Genomic DNA, 20,508 nt, shown 5'->3' on the forward strand with positions numbered 1-20,508 from the left:
CAAAAATTTAATAAGAAATTTGTGCAAAAATTAAATATCAAGTTTATGCAAAAGTTTAATGAGAAATTTATACAAAAATTTAAAAAGCAATTTGTGTACAAATTTAATTAAGAAATTTATGCAAAAATTTAATAAGAATTTTGTGCAAAAATTTAACAAGAAATTTGTGCAAAAATTAAATATCAAGTTTATGCAAAAATTTAATAAGAAATTTATAAAACAATGGAAAAAGTAAATTCTGCAAAAATTTAACAAGAAATTTACGCAAAAATTGAGTAAGGAATTTATGCAAAAATTGAAGAAGAAATTTATGCAAAAATTTCAAAAGAAATTTCTGTAAAAACTGAATAAAAAAATTTCTAATAAAATCAAATAAAATTTAGTACATTTTTAATAAGACACGATAATTTACCCTCAAGTTAAAATGCCTTATTTTGTGAGAATTTAAAAAATATTGAAAATTCAAACCATAGGTTAGGTCCATGAGTTAAATAATTTTTTTGAAATTTAAAATGCAGTACAATACTGTATAAAATGTTTAAAATTTCAGTCAAATATCAAATTTCTATATGTTTAATTTTGCAGTCTTTAAAAGTTGAATTGCAATTTATTTGCAAAAATGTATAAAACTACTGTTATCAACTTACAGTGTATTTTAAAAAATTGCAGAATAAAAGCGTGCTAATATATGATACAGTAAAAATTCACATGATCAAGATTTGAGAAACAGAAAACCAAATAAAAAAAAGACCAAAATTTAAGAAACAGAAAATTCACAAAATAAAAAGAGAAAATTTGTAATTTTGACAATTTGGAATTTTCAGAAAGAAAACTGTAATGAGCCCAATTAAAAATCAGCAAAAAGTGTAAAAAAAGAGTCTAAAATCGATCAAATTTTTCCCCTGAATTAACAAAAAACTACGCGATAAGCAGTATTTCTCTCGTTCTTCGCTCATTTCCTCTTGCATACCCTGTTTCGTCCCGAGGACTCATTCTAAAGGGAAAAATATCCCTCCACAGCGATCCCTAGATAAGAATCTCTCGAAGGCAATGTCGCAGCCGATCCAATAATACATTAATTTCGAGCATCTGCGCGATAGATGCCTCTTAAATAGAGAACCGATAAAAAAAAAACAAAACAAAACTCTTACTCTTTTCATCCTCTTGACGCTTTATCACCTTTACGATGCCATTTTCTTTCTCTCGTTTCACCCTTTCTCATTTTCTCTCTCATTCTCTCTCTCAATCGTTCCTCGTGCGTCGCTTGCTCCATCGTCATCATCATCATCATCTGCTCTCTCTCGCTCTTCTCTCGTTGCTCATTTTCTATGTACAGACTGCGAACTGCGAATAAATGATAACTTACGTGCTAACTTATTCTACCGACAGTGTTTACTTAGTTTAATTACCGGGTGCACGGGAAATTATTTTATTGGTCGCGAATTTTGGGGAATTTGGGCGTTGCTGCGGTGACTGTTCGAGAGGCTTGCAAATTTGGGAATTTTGAATTTAAAAATTTAAAAATTTGGAAATTTGGAAATTTTAAATTTGGAGTTTGGAAATTTGTAATTTTGTAATTTTCTAATTTTGTAATTTTGTAATTTTGTAATTTTGTAATTTTGTAATTTTGTAATTTTGTAATTTTGAAAATTTGGAATTTTGGAAATTTAGAATTTGAAAATTTCCAATTTGGAATTTTGGAAATCGAAAATTTAGAGTTTGGAAATCTTGGAATTAGAAAATTTAGAAATTGGAAATATTGGAATTAGAAAATTTGGAATTTGGAAGTTTTGGAATTCGAAAATTTGGAATTTGGAAATTTAGTATTTGAAAATTTTGGAATTTGGAAGTTTTGGGATCCGAAAATTTAGAATTTGGAAATTTTGGAATTCGACAATTTGGAATTAGAAAATTTAGAATTTGGAAATTTTGGAATTCGAGAATTTGGAATTAGAAAATTTAGAATTTGGAAATTTTGGAATTCGAAAATTTGGAATTTGGAGATTTTGGAATTCGAAAATTTGGAATTTGGAAGTTTTGGAATTCGAAAATTTGGAATTTGGAAATTTAGTATTTGAAAATTTTGGATTTGGAAGTTTTGGAATCCGAAAAAATTTAGAATTTGGAAATTTTGGAATTCGAGAATTTGGAATTAGAAAATTTAGAATTTGGAAATTTTGGAATTCGAAAATTTGGAATTTGGAGATTTTGGAATTCGAAAATTTGGAATTTGGAAGTTTTGGAATTCGAAAATTTAGAATTTGGAAAATTTGGAATTCGACAGTTTGGAATTTGGAAATTTTAGAATTCGAAAATTTGAAAATTTTGGAGTTCGAAAATGTGGATTTAGCAAATTTAGAATTTGGTAATTTTGAATTTAGAATTTTGAAAATTTTGAAATTTTGGAGTTGGAATTTTAGAAATCAAAAATTCGAAAATTTGATAATCTGAAAATTTGGAATTTTAAATGTGGAGTTTTGAAAATTTGAACATCAACTAACAATTCTCATTTTCAACAACCTCTAAATTCTCCCCAACATATACACTGTATAATAAAAGGGTTAATGAAGAGATACCTCCACCAAAAACAAAAAGAACATCTCCACTGTAAAACACGTACAAACCTCTAGAACAGTCTCGCAACGGTTAAGATCTCGAATTGATAGAACCATGAGATAGAAACGAGAGGAACAAGCGTAAAGTCATAAATAAGGCAAGTTTTTCGAATAATCGCGTATCAGAACAGAAAGAGAAAGAGAATGAAAATCGCGATCCGCGAAGTTGATTCGCGAACACCCGGTACTCGCCTCAAGTACGGACGAGAATTAACTTAATCTTCTCTCGAATACGTGTAGATGCGTGTCTATGTGTGTGTGTGTTCGTGTGATTACGTGTAAGTGTTGTTACGCGTGTGTGTATTATCTACATATGTACACAGGACAAACACAGAAGCATACGGTGTAAGGAAGGAAGGAGACTGTGGTGTGTGAAGAGCGTGTGTGGTTCGTTATAGCGACGTTAATTAATTAGCGGCTGGCTGAGATCCGTACACGCCTCAGGAATTATTCTGGACTTTGGAAAATGAATGTTCTTCGGGGACCATCGACGTTTGCCGTGCTTTTTCGTGTTCGTGAAATCGAGATACATTATTCACGAAAAATAGCAAAAATTTTAACTAATTTAATTTATGAAAATTTGTTTGTTATGCAATAGTTTGATTAGAGCGTTCAACACTTTAATTCCCATGGTTTATGTAATATTTGAACATAAGTTTCTAACAATTTAAAAATTTAAGAATGTGAAAAGTTGCACGAATAAAAATTTACAAGTTCATAAATTGAAGAAATTGTAAATACAAAAGCACCCAATTTTTCTTAGCTAACCACATCCCTGACTGCAAATAAAGCGGGCGTCAAAGTGTTAAGAACGCTTCATTACCTCCTTCAAAATCACAATATGGTCCAAATCCGAGTGTCTCGCTATAATAGCTCGGCCAATCAATCATGCAACGTCCCCGCAAAGTTGGACGAGAACGCGGCTCGTTAATTTTCAATTTTTCATACAAACGTTTCAACACGGCATCCGAAGAGGTCAAGCGAATTTGGCAGCGGTTTGCTGAAGCTTGTACAGAGTCTGAACCGTCTACTGGTAACCGTAAATAACGTTATGCGTGTTCTCTTATTCCGAGGGACCTAAGGTACGGTTCGCTACGAGATTAGAGGGGTACGATGGGATTCGCGGGAAAAAAAAGAAAGAAAAGAACGAAAGAATATGCGGCGCCATCATACGGCTCGCGTTTCTGGAAGTAATTAGGCTCTGGCTTGTCTCGCGCCCTACGCTGTACGGAAAAAGAAAAAAAATGCTAACATGTCTTTTGCTATTTTCCACCCGGAAGCGTTTCCCCCGTTGCCTCCATTTTCCTCTCTTTCCACGGCTACTATCGATGATAATAATAATAATATTCTACTATCAGCTCCCTCTGTAGGGAGAACGGTGTGGGTGCGCACGCGGGCGCCATTTTGTGGTCGCAACGGTGCTTCTCGGTTCTTAAAAAGTCTGGACATCGCGTGATTACATCTGCTGAAGACATTCCACGTTTATTTTCCATTAATATTTCATAACTTGTGTTTAATGTGTGGATTTTAGTGTTCAGCCTGCGAAATGTCTTGAAAACATTTTGTAAAACTTGACATCTTGGCAACACAATTTTTGTGAGGTGTTAACATGTTCAGGCCCAACTGCGTAATATGACATATCAACAAACTGATAATTTTAGATGGGTTGTAAAATTGTTTATGACATCCAAATTTTAATTAACTAATTCTGTATTGAGTTTGATGTCTTCACCTGACTGATAAGTTCTATCAATTTTATGTCTTAAGACACCACCTAGCTTCATTTCTGAAGACATCATTTAGTTTGATGTCTCAAGACATTCAGTTTGGAGTTCTAAGACATCACCTGGCTGATAAGTTCACCCAGTCTGATGTTTTTACAATAACACTTACTGAGTTCCTTAAGTGTAACGTCTTAAGACATCACCTGACTGATAAGTTCATATAAGTTTGACGTCTCTAGTTGTGACCTGGCTGGTAAGTTTGCTAAGTTTGATATCTGAAGATATGACCTGTCTGGTGAGTTCACCCAGTTTGATATTCTTAAGCACTTAGTAATTTCTTTATGTGTAATGTCTTAAGACAATTCATTAAATTTGACTTCTTAAGACATGACCTGGCTGGTAAGTTTGCTAAGTTTGCCGTCCTAAGGTATGACCTATCTGGTGAGTTCACCCAGTTTGATATTCTCAAGTACTTAGTGAGTTCTTTATGTGTGGTGTCTTAAGACCTGACGAGTTCATTAAGTTTGACACCTTAAGACATGACCTGGCTGGTCTGCCAAGTTTGATGTCTCACGACATGACTTAACTGATAAATCCGTTAAGTTTGCTCAAGACCTGACTTCACCCTGTTTGATATTATTAAGATAGTGAGTACTCATGTCTTAAGATATCACCCAGTCCACCTCATTAAGTATAACGTCTAAAAACATCAGCTGGCAAGTTCTCTAAGTTTGACATCTCAAGCTATCAGTTAGTAAATTCAAGTCTGACATCTTAATACATCACCCAGTTGATTTGATGTCTTAATAAATCACCCGTCCTGCAAGTTCACCTTTGAAGTCTTCAGACATAGCTGAACACGTTAAATCACCATCGGCCAAAACAGCATTAACATATTCTGTGTTCCTCAGCCTAATCACACGATGTTCAACAGACTTGTGTCTTATTTACGATCGAGAACGTCTCGACGAATCATTCTCCGCTTCAAGAGCGAAATAGAACGCGTTTCCTAATTACCTACACATTCACCGAGCGCGATTAGTATACCCAACGGGTAATCCGGGACAAAACGTCCTTTTGTTAAAGCTTAGCGACTCGGCGAACATCACGGGAACAATTCCGTTGGCAGACCCTTTTACGAATCGAAACGAGTTAGGTTTTCTCTTGGTTCCTTTTGCCCTGACTGCTCGGGGCCCAAGGTCACAACGAGTGATAATCACCCAGGACGAGACCGCTGTGATAACTACCGTGCGACGTGGACATCCCCATGGAACCCATGCCCTGGTAGGCACCCATGCCCATGCCGTTCATCGACATCGTGTTCATAGTGTTCACGCCTTGCATCGTGTTCGGTAGCATCGTCGACGGACCCATCGGGCTAAGCCCACCCATGGAAGGAGCTATAGCACCCATCTGCATCGACGTGGCCGTGTGCGGAAGGGACTTCTGGAGGTCCGCCGAGGTTGGTGTGATCAGGTAATCCTGCAACATCGAAGAGAACCTCTCGTTAAAGAATCATAGCAGAATTTGGATTAGGCTATGTAGGCTTCCTTATCTCGCCATTTTACCCAAGGAAAAGAGTTTAAGTGTGCATCTTTAGATAAGCAAGAGGAATAGCAAGCGATAGAAAGATAGTTTATGAAGATGCTCTATTTTAATAGGAAATTGTAGAATTATTTGTTAGTTTAGAATCGAAAGCAAAGAACAGGAGTTGAATTAGCAAATTGAATAAGACGAGGAAATGAAAATATTCCAGTACTGGTTTCTAGGTGTTCTACTTGATACTTTCTTTAACTTTCAAATTTCTCCATATCCCAACTCCCAAATTTCCCTATTTCTCAACCCCCAAAATTTCCCTATATCCCACTCCCAAATTTCCCTACATCCCAACTCCCAAATTTTCCTATTCCCATCGCCCAAATTTCCCTATTCCCATCTCCCTAATTTCCCTATATCCCCACTCCCAAATCTCCCTATTTCCCAATCCCTAAATTTCCCTATATTCCAACTTCCAAACTTCCCTATTCCCATCTCCCAAATTTCCTTAAATTCCAACTCCCAAATTTCCCTATTCCCATCTTCCAAATTTCCCTATTTCCCAATCCCAAAAATTTCCCTTTTTCCCAACTCCCAAATGTTCCTATTCCCATCTCCCCAATTTCCCTATATCCCACTCCCAAATTTCCCTATTCCCATCTCCATAATTTCCCTATATCCCCACTCCCAAATCTCCCTATTTCCCAATCCCTAAATTTCCCTATATTCCAACTTCCAAACTTCCCTATTCCCATCTCCCAAATTTCCTTAAATTCCAACTCCCAAATTTCCCTATTCCCATCTTCCAAATTTCCCTATTTCCCAATCCCAAAAATTTCCCTATTTCCCACTCCCAAATTTCCCTATATCCCAATTCCCAGATCTCCCTATTTCCCAATCCCTAAATTTCCCTATATCCCAACTTCCAAACTTCCCTATTTCCCATCCCTGAAGTACTCCCTTAAAATTTTCGTTACCACTCATCACATACAAATTCCCCATATTCTACCCTAACTAACTACCCCATAAAACAATCTCCATATGACCCTCCATATAGACCGTCCCCGATTACAAACATCAACATCACCTACGATACACATTGTCCTCTAACCCAAAACAGTCCTCCACCTGAAATAAGCCCTCTGTTCCGAACGAAACCGCAGTAACAGTTCATCACACTATACCTGTGGACTATAGTACTGCATATAGTCCAACTGGGTCTTCTGTTGGGCGCAGCTGGGTGGTGGCGGTGGCAAGGTCGCCGTGGGATGTACCAAGCCGTGAGGAGTACCATGAGCACCGACCTGGAGATGATGTTGCAGCTGATGATGAAGGTTTCGCTTGTCGTCGCCGCTCTCGCTGCCGGTGTCGTGGTGTTGCATATGGTGGCTCGGTGTGTGAGGATGACTCAAGGTCGCGCCGTGGCCTTGGTGGTACGAGTGTGGGCTGGAAACCGAAACCGGAGGCGGAAGCTGGTACATGCTGGACGTCTGCTGGTGCTCCACCAATTGTTGCTGCTGCTGTTGTTGTTGAACCGCGCAGGAGGGAGGTTGCTGTTGCTGCTGTTGGCTAACTGCCTGCCTCTTTGTGTCGTCGCCGCTCTCGCTGCTTGTGTCGCCCAAACCGCCGACGTGCGCTTTGTCCTCTCTTTGGCCACTGCGAACAGATGGAGATATTGGTTAGATTCGATAGAGATGTTAGGTGTGGAGATAGGAGATTTGGTGTGGAGGGTATTGATGAAAGATGTGGATTGGTGGTAGGATGTAATGGAATTGGAGGTTTGGGGAGTTAGGGATTTGGATGTTTAGGAGGATGGGGATTTGGTGGTTTTGGGACTTGGATATTTGGAGATTTGGTTATTTGGCGAGGGGGACATTTGAAGACTGAGACATTTGGGGGCTGGGGCAATTGAAGGCTGGGACATTTGAAGACTGGGGCATTTGGAGGCTGGGACATTGGAAGGCTGGGACATTTGGATGCTGGGATATTTGGAAACTGAGACATATTAGGACCTAGATATTTAAAGACTGAGACATTTGGAAATTGGAACATTTAGAGACTGGGACATTTGGAGACTGGACATTTGAAGACTGGGACATTTGGAAATTAGGACATTTGGAGACTGGGGCATTTGGTGGTTGGGACATTTGGAGACTGAGACATTTAGAGGTTGGGACATTTGGAGACTGAGACATTTGGAGGTTGGGACATTTGGAGACTGGAACCATTGAAGGCTGGGATATTTGTGGACCTGGATATTAAGGGATTTGGGTAAATTTTGAAACTTAGAAGCTTGAAGACTTAGGAATTTAGCAATATGAAGACTCGCATATTTCTAGAAAGAAAGCATTTTGAGACATGGGAATCAAAAATGTAGGAATCTGTAAATTTCTAAATACAATTATTCAACAACATACAAATCCAGACATGGTTATTATGAATAGTGAAACTCCACAATATCCAAATCATCAAATGACCATCCCAGAGTGTCCTAACATCAAAACCCAGTTATCCCCCTCAAAACCTAGCCACCAACTATCCAGAATGTCAAAATCGAAGGCAAGGTAGACCGTTATCATCTCGGTAGCCTGGCGAACGTGGACCGGTTCTCGAAAACACCCCGTAGACAAGTGTCGTGGCACTTGCATCGGAGACAGTGCCGTATCGCGGCGGTCACGTCTAAACGACTTGTAAAACAAGCGCTTAACGATTGCTCGTACCTGGATGTAGAGAGTGTGGAAGAGGTCGGATAGAGAGAGAGAGAAAAGAGAGAAAGAAAGTTAGAGACCGTTCAGGTCCCACGTGCTTGGGCTTCGAGGAGGTCCAGCCTGCTAAATCGAGTTTACGAGACGTCTCTCCCTGTCTCTCCCTTCCCCTGCTATACGTACTATTCTTTCCTCGTTTCTTTTTCACCCCCACCCCTCGGTTAGTTCACTACCCTTAATTCACAAGTACCCGAGGGAAGCAGAGTACCCTCTTCCATGGTAGTTTACGCATCGACGCGGGTATTATCTTACACGATATTATTCTCCGGCCCTATCCTCTTCCGCTTCGAGTCACTGCCGATCACCGGCCTCTGCCTCTTTCGTCCGTAATTATATTGGACTCGCTTCCAAAGCGCGAGTAATCTCGTCCGAGCGCACGGATCGCGAAACCACGAATACGGACTAGGATCCGCGTCGGGAATATTAATTGGAATGCAGCCACCTGGACGGCCGTCACGGGCCCCACACGTATCGTTTCTGCTAACCTTTGTATGAGAACACGATTCGATAAGGAACGCCGAGATGTGGCGATTGTCCGCTCGTAAAGATCTGCAGCATTTTGGTTTTGGCAAAAAGCTGCAGATTTTTATATTCGAGATGTGATTTTCCGAGTAGGAACTTGGGTTATTTGGAATTTTGGGCATTCGGACATTTGGTTCCCTTTTAATTACCCAAATCACATCCCAGAAATTGCAACTCACAATTACCTTTGCCTCCAAGTACCGAATTTTTAAATTGTCAAATTTTTCACTCCACAAATCCCTAATTATTCAAATTCTTCAGGGTCCATTTAAATTACCAAACTCTTTGAAATTTTCACATTTCAAGGTTCTCAAACCCCTGAACTCCAAACTAGTCTTAAATTACCAAACTACATGACCAAATTTTCAGCTCCACAAATTTCTAAATTACTCTTCTAACTCCACAAATTCCCACATTATCAAATTCTTGAAAAAAGTTAGAGGTTGAAGATAAGCTTGCCTTGTTACTTAAATTATCCCTTCGCATACCTTCCCGTTAAGTATGTAAATAGCGAAATTAATTGTTAAGATAGTTTCTGGTCTTATCAGAGTATCTAGGTAATACAAGGTACAAGCATCCGATAAGGATAAACATCAAAGATTGCACAGTTTCGGGGGATCCTGCGGTCAAGTGACGACCTTAAGGACTCGAGGACATCACGGTGTGGTTTCGTAAGATAGAATCTTGACGGTCCCACGTTCAAACTGTTCCTGACCGTTTCTGTTTCTGGAAAGCGAACGAATCGATCTCGCCACGGTTGGGGACCCAACGGAATTTCGAACCGGAGCTTATTTACGAACTGGTCGATTAATAAAACCAGAGCCGCGCCTTCGATCATTATCACGGCGTTGTTTCGAACGACATCGTGTCTGCCGATGGCTATAAAATTGCGGGCCACGTTTTTCTCATCATTTTAGGTACAAAATGGAAATAAAGGTGAAATGAAACGATACAATATGGCGGTGAAATGTTCAGATGTGAATTGTAGCTTTAAAATTATATTTATTTATTCATAATTGTGATGATTAAAATTTACCATGAAAAGGTACAAGTAATAATAGCAATATTAATATGTTTATATTGATCAATAGCCATCGATATTTATATTTTATAGTAGTATGTGATAATGTTAGTGATGATAACAATGTAATGATAGTTTGGAGAACGGAATTTGGAGATGTAGGAATTTAGAATATGGGTGTTTGTGACATCGAGATTTGAGGCTTGGGGAAATGGGAGTCCATGGTGTGGGAATTTGGAAAGCATGGAATTTAGGAATATTAAGAATTTTAACGCGCGGTAAATTCACGCACGGCAAGTCCGATGCGGGGCAAATACAACGCGCGGAAAATTCAACGCGTGGCAAATTCAAGGCACGGAAAATTCAACGCACAGTGAATTCAACGCACGGCAAATTCAACGCACGGTAAATTCACGCACGGCAAATCCCACGCGTGGTAAACTGAACGCACGGTAAATTCAACGCACGGAAAATTCAACGCGTGCCGAATTCAACGCACGACAAATTTAACGCATGGTGAATTCAACGCACGGAAAATTCAACGCGTGCCGAATTCAACGCACGGTAAATTCAACGCACGACAAATTTAACGCTCGGAAAATCTCACGCGTAGTAAACTGAACGCACGGTAAATTCAACGCATTGCAAATTCAACGCGTGGCACATTCAATGCACGGTAAATTCACGCACGGCGAACTCAACGCATGGCAAGTCCAATGCGTGGCAAATATACGCGCGGAAAATTCGGCGCACGGCAAATTCAACGCACGGTAAATGCACGCACGGCAAATTCAACGCACGGCAAGTCCAATGCGTGGCAAATACACGTGCGGAAAATTCAACGCGTGACAAATTCAACGCACGGTAAATTCAACGCACGGCAAATTCAACGCACGGCAAGTCCAACGCGTGGAAAATTAAATGCGTTAAAATTTGGAGAGCATGGAATTTAGGAATATTAAGAATTTAGAGATTTGGAAATGTAGAGACGAACAAAAATTTGAGAATTCAAAAATTTGAAGATTCAGTTTGTAAATTTGGGGATACGGAAATTTGTAAATTTGAGGATACCCATAGGTCGAGAAATCTGACAATTTTAAACTTAAAACATCTTAAGACTTGACAATTTATACATCTGAAGACTTGAGAATTTATAAATCTGAAAATTGGAAAATTTGAGGGTGTTCCAAGGACCAAAATTAAAGAACAATATAACGAGTCCATAGGACGCCAAAAGCTAAAATAATGGCGACCGCGTGAATCGTATGACGTAGGTGTCGTGCGAGTCGACCGAATAAATGTCCGCTCGTCGCGATGAGTCACAAATCCTAATGAAAATAATAATGCCCGAAAGATTCCGTTCTCCTCGTGGCGGTGCGGTGCGCAACGCGGATAAATTTACTGCGTGATCTCGGCTCGGATAAGGCATACCTGGGGACACCTCGTCGGGGTTATAGACCCAGGCATGCAACGGGTGGCGCGGAAAGTACCGGTGGAAACAAGCCCATCCTCTTGTCCTTGCCATGGAACCAACGTTGTTCCACCACGTGTGGGATCTGTTGCATCGTGTCCCGTGGAAATAATTCTTTCGCGTCCACCAACGACGAGACACGAACACCCCTGCAACCGGGCTAAACGCGCGACAAGATTTTCACCTGCCGAACGGATTTATCGTTGGCCCTTCGGGGGTCGAAAGGACTCTTTCTCTTTTCTTATGTGTAGCCTTCTTTGTCTGACATTCTTTTCTACCTTGTAGGGTGACGTTCTGAGACAGTTTGGGGACTTTAGAGACAAGTTTTGGAGGATGTTGTGAATGACATTTTGGTGCTTTTTTGGGGACTTTAGAGATAGTTTTTGGGAGGATGTTGTTTGACATTTTTGTCCTTTATGATAAGGCATATATAAAGCATTTGTGCTTCATATAATTTATTATTTTAATAGGTTGCAGTTGTTAGTTTAGAATGAATTAAATTAAGATCCAGACTAGTTGTTAGCTGTTATGCTGGGGGTAGATTTAGTAGGTTGATCTAAATGATATTCCTCATTACACTTCAAGTATGACCTGATTTCCAGCAAGGGTAGATTTAGTCAGATTAAAACATTGATTAATAAGTTTCTGTGCCATATTATCAAGTTACTATTATGTTATATAAATTTACTTATTATTAGAATTGCATTGTAAATTCTGTCTCAGTTATTTTCCTTAATAATGTCTTCATAATGTTATAAACATATGGAATTATCAATAATGTTTGAACATTAACAATATTGAACAATAACAGCTCAAGATAAAAGTTCTCAATGAACCTCAACTTAACTTGGGTATCAAACACATCATTTTACTTGTAAATATTTTTTAAATAATATACCTAGTCACTGTTTTTTTAAATAATATGATCTTCAAGATGTATACAGACAAAAACGCAATATGTAAAGTAACAATAGTCAACGAACTTCAATTGAACATGTGTATCACTTCATTTTGCTTGTCAATGTTTTTTAAATAATATGATCTTCAAGATGCATACACAATGTGTACGGATAAAAACGTAATGCAATATGTAAAGTAACAATAGTCAACGAACTTCAATTGAACATGTGTATCGCTTCATTTTGCTTGTCAATGTTTATTAAATAATATGATCTTGAAGATGTATGCTGTGTACGGATAAAAACGTAATGCAATATGTAAAGTATAGTTGTATTTGTTTTGAAGTAGAAAAGCATGGTGCGCATGCGCGTTAATCGGCAGCAAACAAGCGCAGCGTATATATTAACGAGAAACGTGATTACCGCAGCAGTACACCACGAACCCTGACCCGGGTCGTTTGCCAAAAGGGGAGGGTCAGGGAGGGGCGATATCGTGTGGTGGCTGGCTCGAATAAAGTGTGCGACAACGCAGGGGCGACAGAGCCGATATAATCCGATTTTACGAGGCGGCCGCAAGAGAAAAGGATTCGAGAGAAGGAGAACGTAGGAGAGAAAAAGAAGGAGGAAGAGAGAGGCCGATCCTATCTCGACCCCGTGCTGCTCTCTGCCCGAGCGATATAAACTTAGACGCGAATTAGTGGAATCGCGCAAGCCGATACCATCTCATTTCGGTCGACCCGGCGCGAGTAACGCCATAGGAAATTTATCGGGAAATTAAATTACGAATTATGCTAATCCGACCGAATAGCCATGCACCATTCTCTCTGTCCGGTCTGTCCGGTCTGTTTCCACCCAGGTAATAACACGCGTGTCTTTCAAACGCATAACGCGAGACAACGTCTCGTCCGACGTTACCGACAGATATGATCGGGCATCATCGGTTCTGAACCGTCTTGTTTCTCCTCCTTCTACCTCGTCATAATGTATGCCGTGATCTTTTCAAATTACACGAGAAAATGTCTCGCGAGACAGTGCCACCCACCGATCACCAATCAGCCAAACCCCTCTTGTCTCCTTGTCGCCGACGATGAAAGACGACGCGCGCATACGATACGATAAAGCAAATTACGACAAACTAGCCGGTGGTATGCACGCCGTGTTTAAGGACGTTATTAATTCCGTCCAACGTGTCGAACGATTCACCGGTCGAGATACGACGCCGCAGGAGACTTCGGACAAGTCTGGTTTCGCGAAAATATGCCAAGGTGGGAGATCCACGCTTGGTTTCAGGGACTTCAACAGCTGGCGCGGATTGAAATTTTGGAAAAATTTAGAGAATCTAAGGATTTGGGGATTTAGGAACTTGAAGATTTATGAATTTGAGGATTCAGAGATTTGGGAATTTAGGGATATAGGAGCTCTGGAATTTAGGAACATTCTGATTTGCAAACTTTGGGATCTGGGAGTGTCTAGATATGGCAATGCAGGGATTTAGCAATCTGAGCATTGTAGACGTAGAAATTTCAGTAGATAGAGATTTGGGGATTTTACAATTTGGTGATATAGAGATACAAAAATGTAGAATTTTAGGAACATGAAAATTTTAGGTCCAGAGATTTGGGAGCCTAAGAATTTTAAGATCAAGGCATTCAGAATCACTGAACCTTCAGGATGGTACAAATGTGGGAATTTAAGTATTTAACCGTCTAGGAATTTGGGGATCCAGAAATTTGTCGATGTAGAGATATGAGAAGCTTGGAATTTGGAATTTCACTTCATACGTCCTCATCCGAAGGTCCACATCGAGTGTACTCCGAGTCCGCGATCGACGGCCATTTTATCTCACTTGCAACTTTACTACACGCGATTTTTCGCCGACTTTTCTCCTCACTGATTATAAGCGTGCAAACGACATACGTAAAGGAATTTTCGAGGGCGTGAAGGAGCGTAATGCCATGTCACGCGAATGATCTTTAACGCGGTGTAGATCCCATTGCCTCGCAGGATCAACAGAGACAGAGGGCAGAGAGCAAGAAAGACGACCCATGGAAAGCCGGCTAAAAGCCGAGCCAAGAGATCTGAGATTTCGGCTTCTATTCTCGTCGGAGATGCGATCCGATTGCGCTCGTCGTCGCGTTAGAAACGCGAGACAATATTATTAGACTCGTTAGAAAAACAAAGGAAAGAAACGACAACCCTATGGCGTATGTGCGACTGCTCATCGAGCTTTTAAGGCGGTACTAAGAGTCAGTTTTAAGTCATTATGGATTTATCAAGAAAGTGTAGCACTTACTTTTTGTATCAAAGGAATTATTAAATGTCAGTAATGTGCTTTTCAGTCAAATTGTGTTGCTTGTTTCGAGGTTTGTTATGCGTCAAATAAGTGCACTTTGGATAATGACACGTTGGATAAGGACACGTTGAATAATTGCGCGTTGGATAATCAAGTACTGAATAGTGCGAATGATGACTCGTTAAATAACAAGGTACTGGATCAAAAAGGAGGACATTAACATGTTGGATAATGATATGTTAGGTAACTGCAAGTTGGATAATTATGTGTTTGATAACTACACAATGGATAACTACAAGCTAGATAACTACACATCAGATAACTATGCATTAGATATCTACACGTTGAATAACTATAAATTGTATAATTACAAATTAAATACCTACACATTGAATATCCATGCGTTAGATAACCACAAGTCGGATAACTGTGCGTTAGATAACCACACGTCGGATAACTGTGCGTTAGATAACCACATGTCGGATAACTATGCGTTAAATAAGTGACCATTATCTACCTCAGCGTTAAATAACCACACATTAACTATGTCAACGTTAAATAACACCAAATCCGATACCTCCATATTGAATAATAACATGTAAAATGTCCATATCTCACATTACAACACATTATTTCGCATAACCTCCGCAAGATCACCCAATTAAAAAATTATCTCCATAGCGCAAGTCTTATCTCCATTGTGCAATAAACTTCCAAAGAAACACCCCAAGAAGTCACCACTCACAAAAGATCTTTTCCCGTGAAATTGCGAGGCCAACCAGATTTAGCGTAGGGGGTCGTTCAGGTAAAAGGAAGAAAGCTGGACCACAGCTAAGCTTGACCATCTCAAAAAGGAGGTGAGCTCGAAGTTTGTAAACAGAGGCAGTGTGTACACGGTAGGCTGCATCCCCATTATTTTAGGCCGAAGAAATTCTTTCCTATCTGTTTATGGAATCAGCTGCCGGGCAAAGTCCCTTCTTCCGCGCTTCGTGCTCACCTGCCGGGCAAGCTGGGTAAGAGGAAGACCGTGCGAGCTTCGGGGCCTTTTTTTCAGGGATATACTTGGGAAAATCCTTGCCGACAAACTAGCCAACCGATGTTCAATTTGCTCTATGTCCGAGCCGGCTTCTTCATCCTCCAACGTTTGCCTTCCTGCCTTCTCGACGTTCGAGTAATCCTGAACCTTCCCGTAGGATAATACCGGACCACTTTAATTCGCAGGTAATCTCGTGAAAGTTCGGGGAAGTCAAGTTTTCGATGAATTATAGGGATTCGGGGGTTCTGGGTTTTCATTTACATATTTTAAGTTTTGTGTATTTAGAATTTACACATTTTTGAATACCTCCATCATTGAATTGGTAACTATTCTAATTCCTAAATTCCTACCTTGCAAATTCACCAAGCTCTAAATATACCGATTCTAAATTTCCAAATTCCTCCATTTTGAAATGTCCAAATGTCTGAATCTGTCAAACCTTAAATTTTTGAATATTTCCAATTCCAAACTTCCAAATTCTTAAGTCCCCAAATTCCTATCACACCAAATCCCAAGTGCCCCAATCCCTAAACTTCCAAATCTCAAATCACCTAAATCCCACATGTACCAATGCCTAAATTCCTCAATCTCTCAAACCCAGACTTCCCAACTTTCCAAATCCATCAAATCCCAAATTTCTAAATCTACCAAATCCCAAATTTCCAAATCTACCAAATCCCAAATTTCCAAATCCATCAAATCCCAAATTTCCAAATCCATCAAATCCCAAATTTCCAAATCCATCAAATCCCAAATTTCCAAATCTACCAAATCCCAAATTTCTAAATCTCCAAATCTCTTAAATACCAAAACATATCCACCAAATTCACACAACAAATAAACCTACATATCATTAATTCGCCGGTTATTAAACGCGTGACAGACCAATAAAAATGGCGGGCCGTCGCGCGCCTCGGTCAGATAACCGGACCAAAGCGTTAAAACGCTTTTGGTGTTTCGGAAATCTTTAATCCGGATTACGTTGAACCTGCCACTCGGTAGTCTTCTTCTGTCTATGATGAGCGTGTTACACAAACGAACGAGCATGTTGTGTCCTTTCCCTTGCTCCTCGAATTCTTCTTCTTGCACGATGATAAAACTCTAACGAGAACCGTTCTACCTCACACGATAGTTTTGTTAATGATTATGTCAATGAGTTGTTGACCGATTCCGCCGCGTGAAACAGATTTAATCTATCCGAGGACTGTGGAGGAACACCCAGTGTGCGACCTTTATCGAACGATATGCAAATCGATCTTGGCCGGAGATAAAGACTCCAGATAAACGTCTAAACGGTGATTTATTTATAGATTTATTGATATAAGTTACGTTTGAACGTGCTCGTGTTTATGGATGAGATATCCTGTGTCGGGATGTTATGAGAAGATTCGAACGTGATGTATTGGATAGTTTTTGTGGGGGGAAGGAATGTGTTGTTTAAGGTGTTGCATTAATGATATACGGTAAACTGGATCGTGAAGGTGGTAGTAGTTGAAGAGTATGGAATTTTGGGATGTGGTGGGCTATGTAACGCGTGGTAAATGTGACAAGTGCAACATAGGACGAACGCAATGTAGACAGGAGTATAGCGTGGCAAATACAATGCGTAGCGAATTCGACGACTGTCAAATACAACGCGCGGCAAATTTAACGCGTGGCAAATTCAATGTGTAGCAAATTCAACGCGCGGTGAATTCAATGTGTAGCAAATTCAATGCGTGGCAAATTCTATGTGTGACGAATTCAACGAGTGGCAAATTTAACGCGCGGCAAATTCAACGCACGGCAAATCCAACGCACGGTAAATTCAACGCACGGCAAGTCCAATGCGTGGCAAATACAATGCCCGAAAAATTCAATGCATTGCAAATTCAACGCATGGAAAATTCAACGCGTTGTACATTCAACGCACAGTAAATTCAACGCACGGTAAATTCAACGCACGGTAAATTTAACGCACAGCAAGTTCAACGCACAGCAAGTCCAATGCGTGGCAAATACAACGCGCGGAAAATTCAATGTATTGCAAATTCAATGCATGACAAATTCAACGCGTTGCAAATTCGACGCACGACAAATGCAACGCACAGCAAGTTCAACGCATGGCAAACCCAACGCGTGGAAATTTCAACGCGTGCAAATTCAACACGTGGCAAATTCAACGCACGGTAAATTTAACATGCGGCAAATTCAACGCACGGCAAACCCAACGCGTGGAAATTTCAATGCGTGCAAATTCAACACGTGGCAAATTCAACGCACGGTAAATTTAACGTGCGGCAAATTCAATGCACGGCAAGTCCACTCGTGGAAAATTCACCGCGTTGCAAATTTTATGTGTCGCAAATTCAAAGTACGGCAAGTTCAGCGCACGGTAAATTCAACGCGTGGTAAATCCAACGCACGTCACACTCAACAGCATCAAACCCACATCTTCCTCCATTATTTCCCCTATATATCAAAGTCTAAGTCAACACAATATGTACCGAAGTATCACTCCACAATTTTCTTTACATATTCCCTAAATAAATTTTCAAAAAATTCCCTAGGAACGTAGAGAAAATGGGAAAATAATTGTTCCTATATCCTTGCTCACTATAAATCAAATCGAACAATGTAAACTAAAGTCAAGATTTTACATAATCCAAATAAATGAAACATTTCGCCATAAATCATCGATTCCACCGCTTCATTATCCACCGACTGAAAGTTCGTTGTACAAACAACATCCTACAGAGCCTAATTGATAACCCCGCCATTAATCGGCACCAAGTACATCCAGGCGTTCGTGTCTCTTCCAATTGAACGTACTAATTCGACGGTGTTTAAAACAAAATCCCCTAGCGACTAGCAAGATTAACGATGCGATAATTACGAAGGTGGCATAGCGTTAGGGATAACGAAACGAAAGACGAATCACCGTGGTCGCAGAACCGGCGAACATTCGGCCAGAAGAGTTATCGGCCTTCTAGGTGGCGGTTGCATCGAAATCCGTCGCTAAATGAATGGCGATTTATCCGACGGGACGGGGATATCGCGGCTCATTTCGACGGGAAATTGCATGGAAGAATGCCCGTCGCAGGGTGGCTGCCAGAAAATCCACATTTTCATGCCAAATTCTTGCCGACACGTAGATTTCAAACGCGTCTCGCTCGTAAATCTCAAAGCTGCGGTATCTGGAATGTTTGGTTAAATAGCTTGTTACGCGACGCCGACGGGGATAAAGGCAGCCTTAAAGGTCTTTCGATTTTCGAATAGAGATGCTAGGTAGCTGGACACTGGTATTTCTTATAATCTTCAAATCTGTTCCAGAACGGCCGTTCAGGGAAGACGTGAACAAAATGGAAGAAATTTTGCGATTGATTAAATTAAAAGGTGTTCCAAGATTTATAGGCATATTCAACAGGGGCAATTTACGTCAATTATTCATACTAGTCAGTTTGAGAAACAAGAAAAGTAACTTACATCTCTTAATTTATTGCACTCGCACTTTATTGGTACGCGCAGTTATGAAGTACAGTAGAATTTAAGTTCACGAATATTTAGATTCGAGCTCTCTTTTGTAATTACTCATGCAAGTGATCAGATCAAAATAATAGAATACAACAATAAAACAGTAAAATAACAAAGTAATAAAACAGTCAAATAGTAAAAATTGTAGTCCATTGAGATCGATCAGTTATCGCGGGAGGTAGTAAATGAACGGTGAAATCGATCAGTTATCGCGGGTAGAATTTTTTCCCCGTTCAAGTAAAAATCAAAGAGTAAAAGCAGATAAAATACTAGAATAAAGTAAGCGTTGAAACACTCGAATATGAAGAGAAAACCAAGTAAATCCGAGCAACAAGCAAGGGTCGTATTTTCGAGCAAGCTTCCGTTGGTCGCAAGAGAACGACGTCTTATTTCAGAGATCGACCAGCGATATTACCGTAAATTGGAAACGCGAGATGCGAGCTTTGCACGAGAGCGTTCGTTAAATTATAGTAAGCGGTAGAGAATAAATCATGGAGCAGCATGGTTACGATTCAGCTCAGAGTTATCTCTATTTGAACAGTATTTTCTATAATCCGTTAAACCGACAGCCAGGCACACGGGGATGTTCCTGTGAACCTATGGCAACTCGTAAAATACGTAGCAGTTAAAACGTGGAGCAATAAAATTCGTGGTCAAGGACTGTTATGATGAGTTACGCGTAAATAGAAATGGCATGGCGTCGCGGCTGACTGATATGCGCAGTCGTACTGCGCATTGTAATCGCGCATTTCTCTGTTCAAATAGCGCGGGCCAGACGTGCAGGACACGCGAGTGATGTACAGACAACAACACGTGTTTCCGTCTTTCTTACCCAAAGAAATATCGTATGAAATATTGCGTCGGCTTTATCGCCGGACTTCTCTATAGGCTCTTAAACCTTCTCGTAGCTCGTTCAATTTAGAGAAGAAATATTTGGCATCGTCCCTGGCGATTGTCATTGGTATTTTCATGAAATTCTTCGCGTTACGAGGCGGTCATTGTTTACAGCCCGCTTTTTACGTCCTATACTGTCATCTTCGATGTAAAATCGTCCGAAATCACCTTCTGAAACGCGGCATAAACCAGACGTTCTGCCGCGATCTAGACAAGTTA

The 20,508-nt window shown here is 40.1% G+C and overlaps 1 protein-coding gene across 8 annotated transcripts in view; it reads right to left on the reverse strand.

Annotated features, from left to right (window-relative positions):
* The window catches only part of so (SIX homeobox 1 protein sine oculis), a 69,946-nt gene that overhangs the window by 20,883 nt on the left and 28,555 nt on the right, over positions 1-20,508 (reverse strand). For 5 of the 8 annotated variants that reach the window (XM_012281955.2, XM_012281957.2, XM_012281961.2 and 2 more), the window contains exons 4-6: positions 7,060-7,531; positions 5,587-5,821; positions 828-1,344 (exon numbers count right to left, since the gene is read on the reverse strand). In XM_012281955.2, coding sequence (XP_012137345.1) covers positions 1,157-1,344; positions 5,587-5,821; positions 7,060-7,531 — 895 coding nt within the window. In that variant the 3' untranslated portion in view covers positions 828-1,156. Of the gene's footprint in view, positions 1-827; positions 1,345-1,649; positions 5,822-7,059; positions 7,532-20,508 lie in introns of those variants that run through there. The other 3 variants (XM_012281958.2, XM_076535910.1, XM_076535911.1) reach the window with 3 other exon arrangements.

The sequence above is a fragment of the Megachile rotundata genome, chromosome 10, assembly GCF_050947335.1.
Source record: "Megachile rotundata isolate GNS110a chromosome 10, iyMegRotu1, whole genome shotgun sequence".
NCBI classification, from domain to species: domain Eukaryota; kingdom Metazoa; phylum Arthropoda; class Insecta; order Hymenoptera; family Megachilidae; genus Megachile; species Megachile rotundata.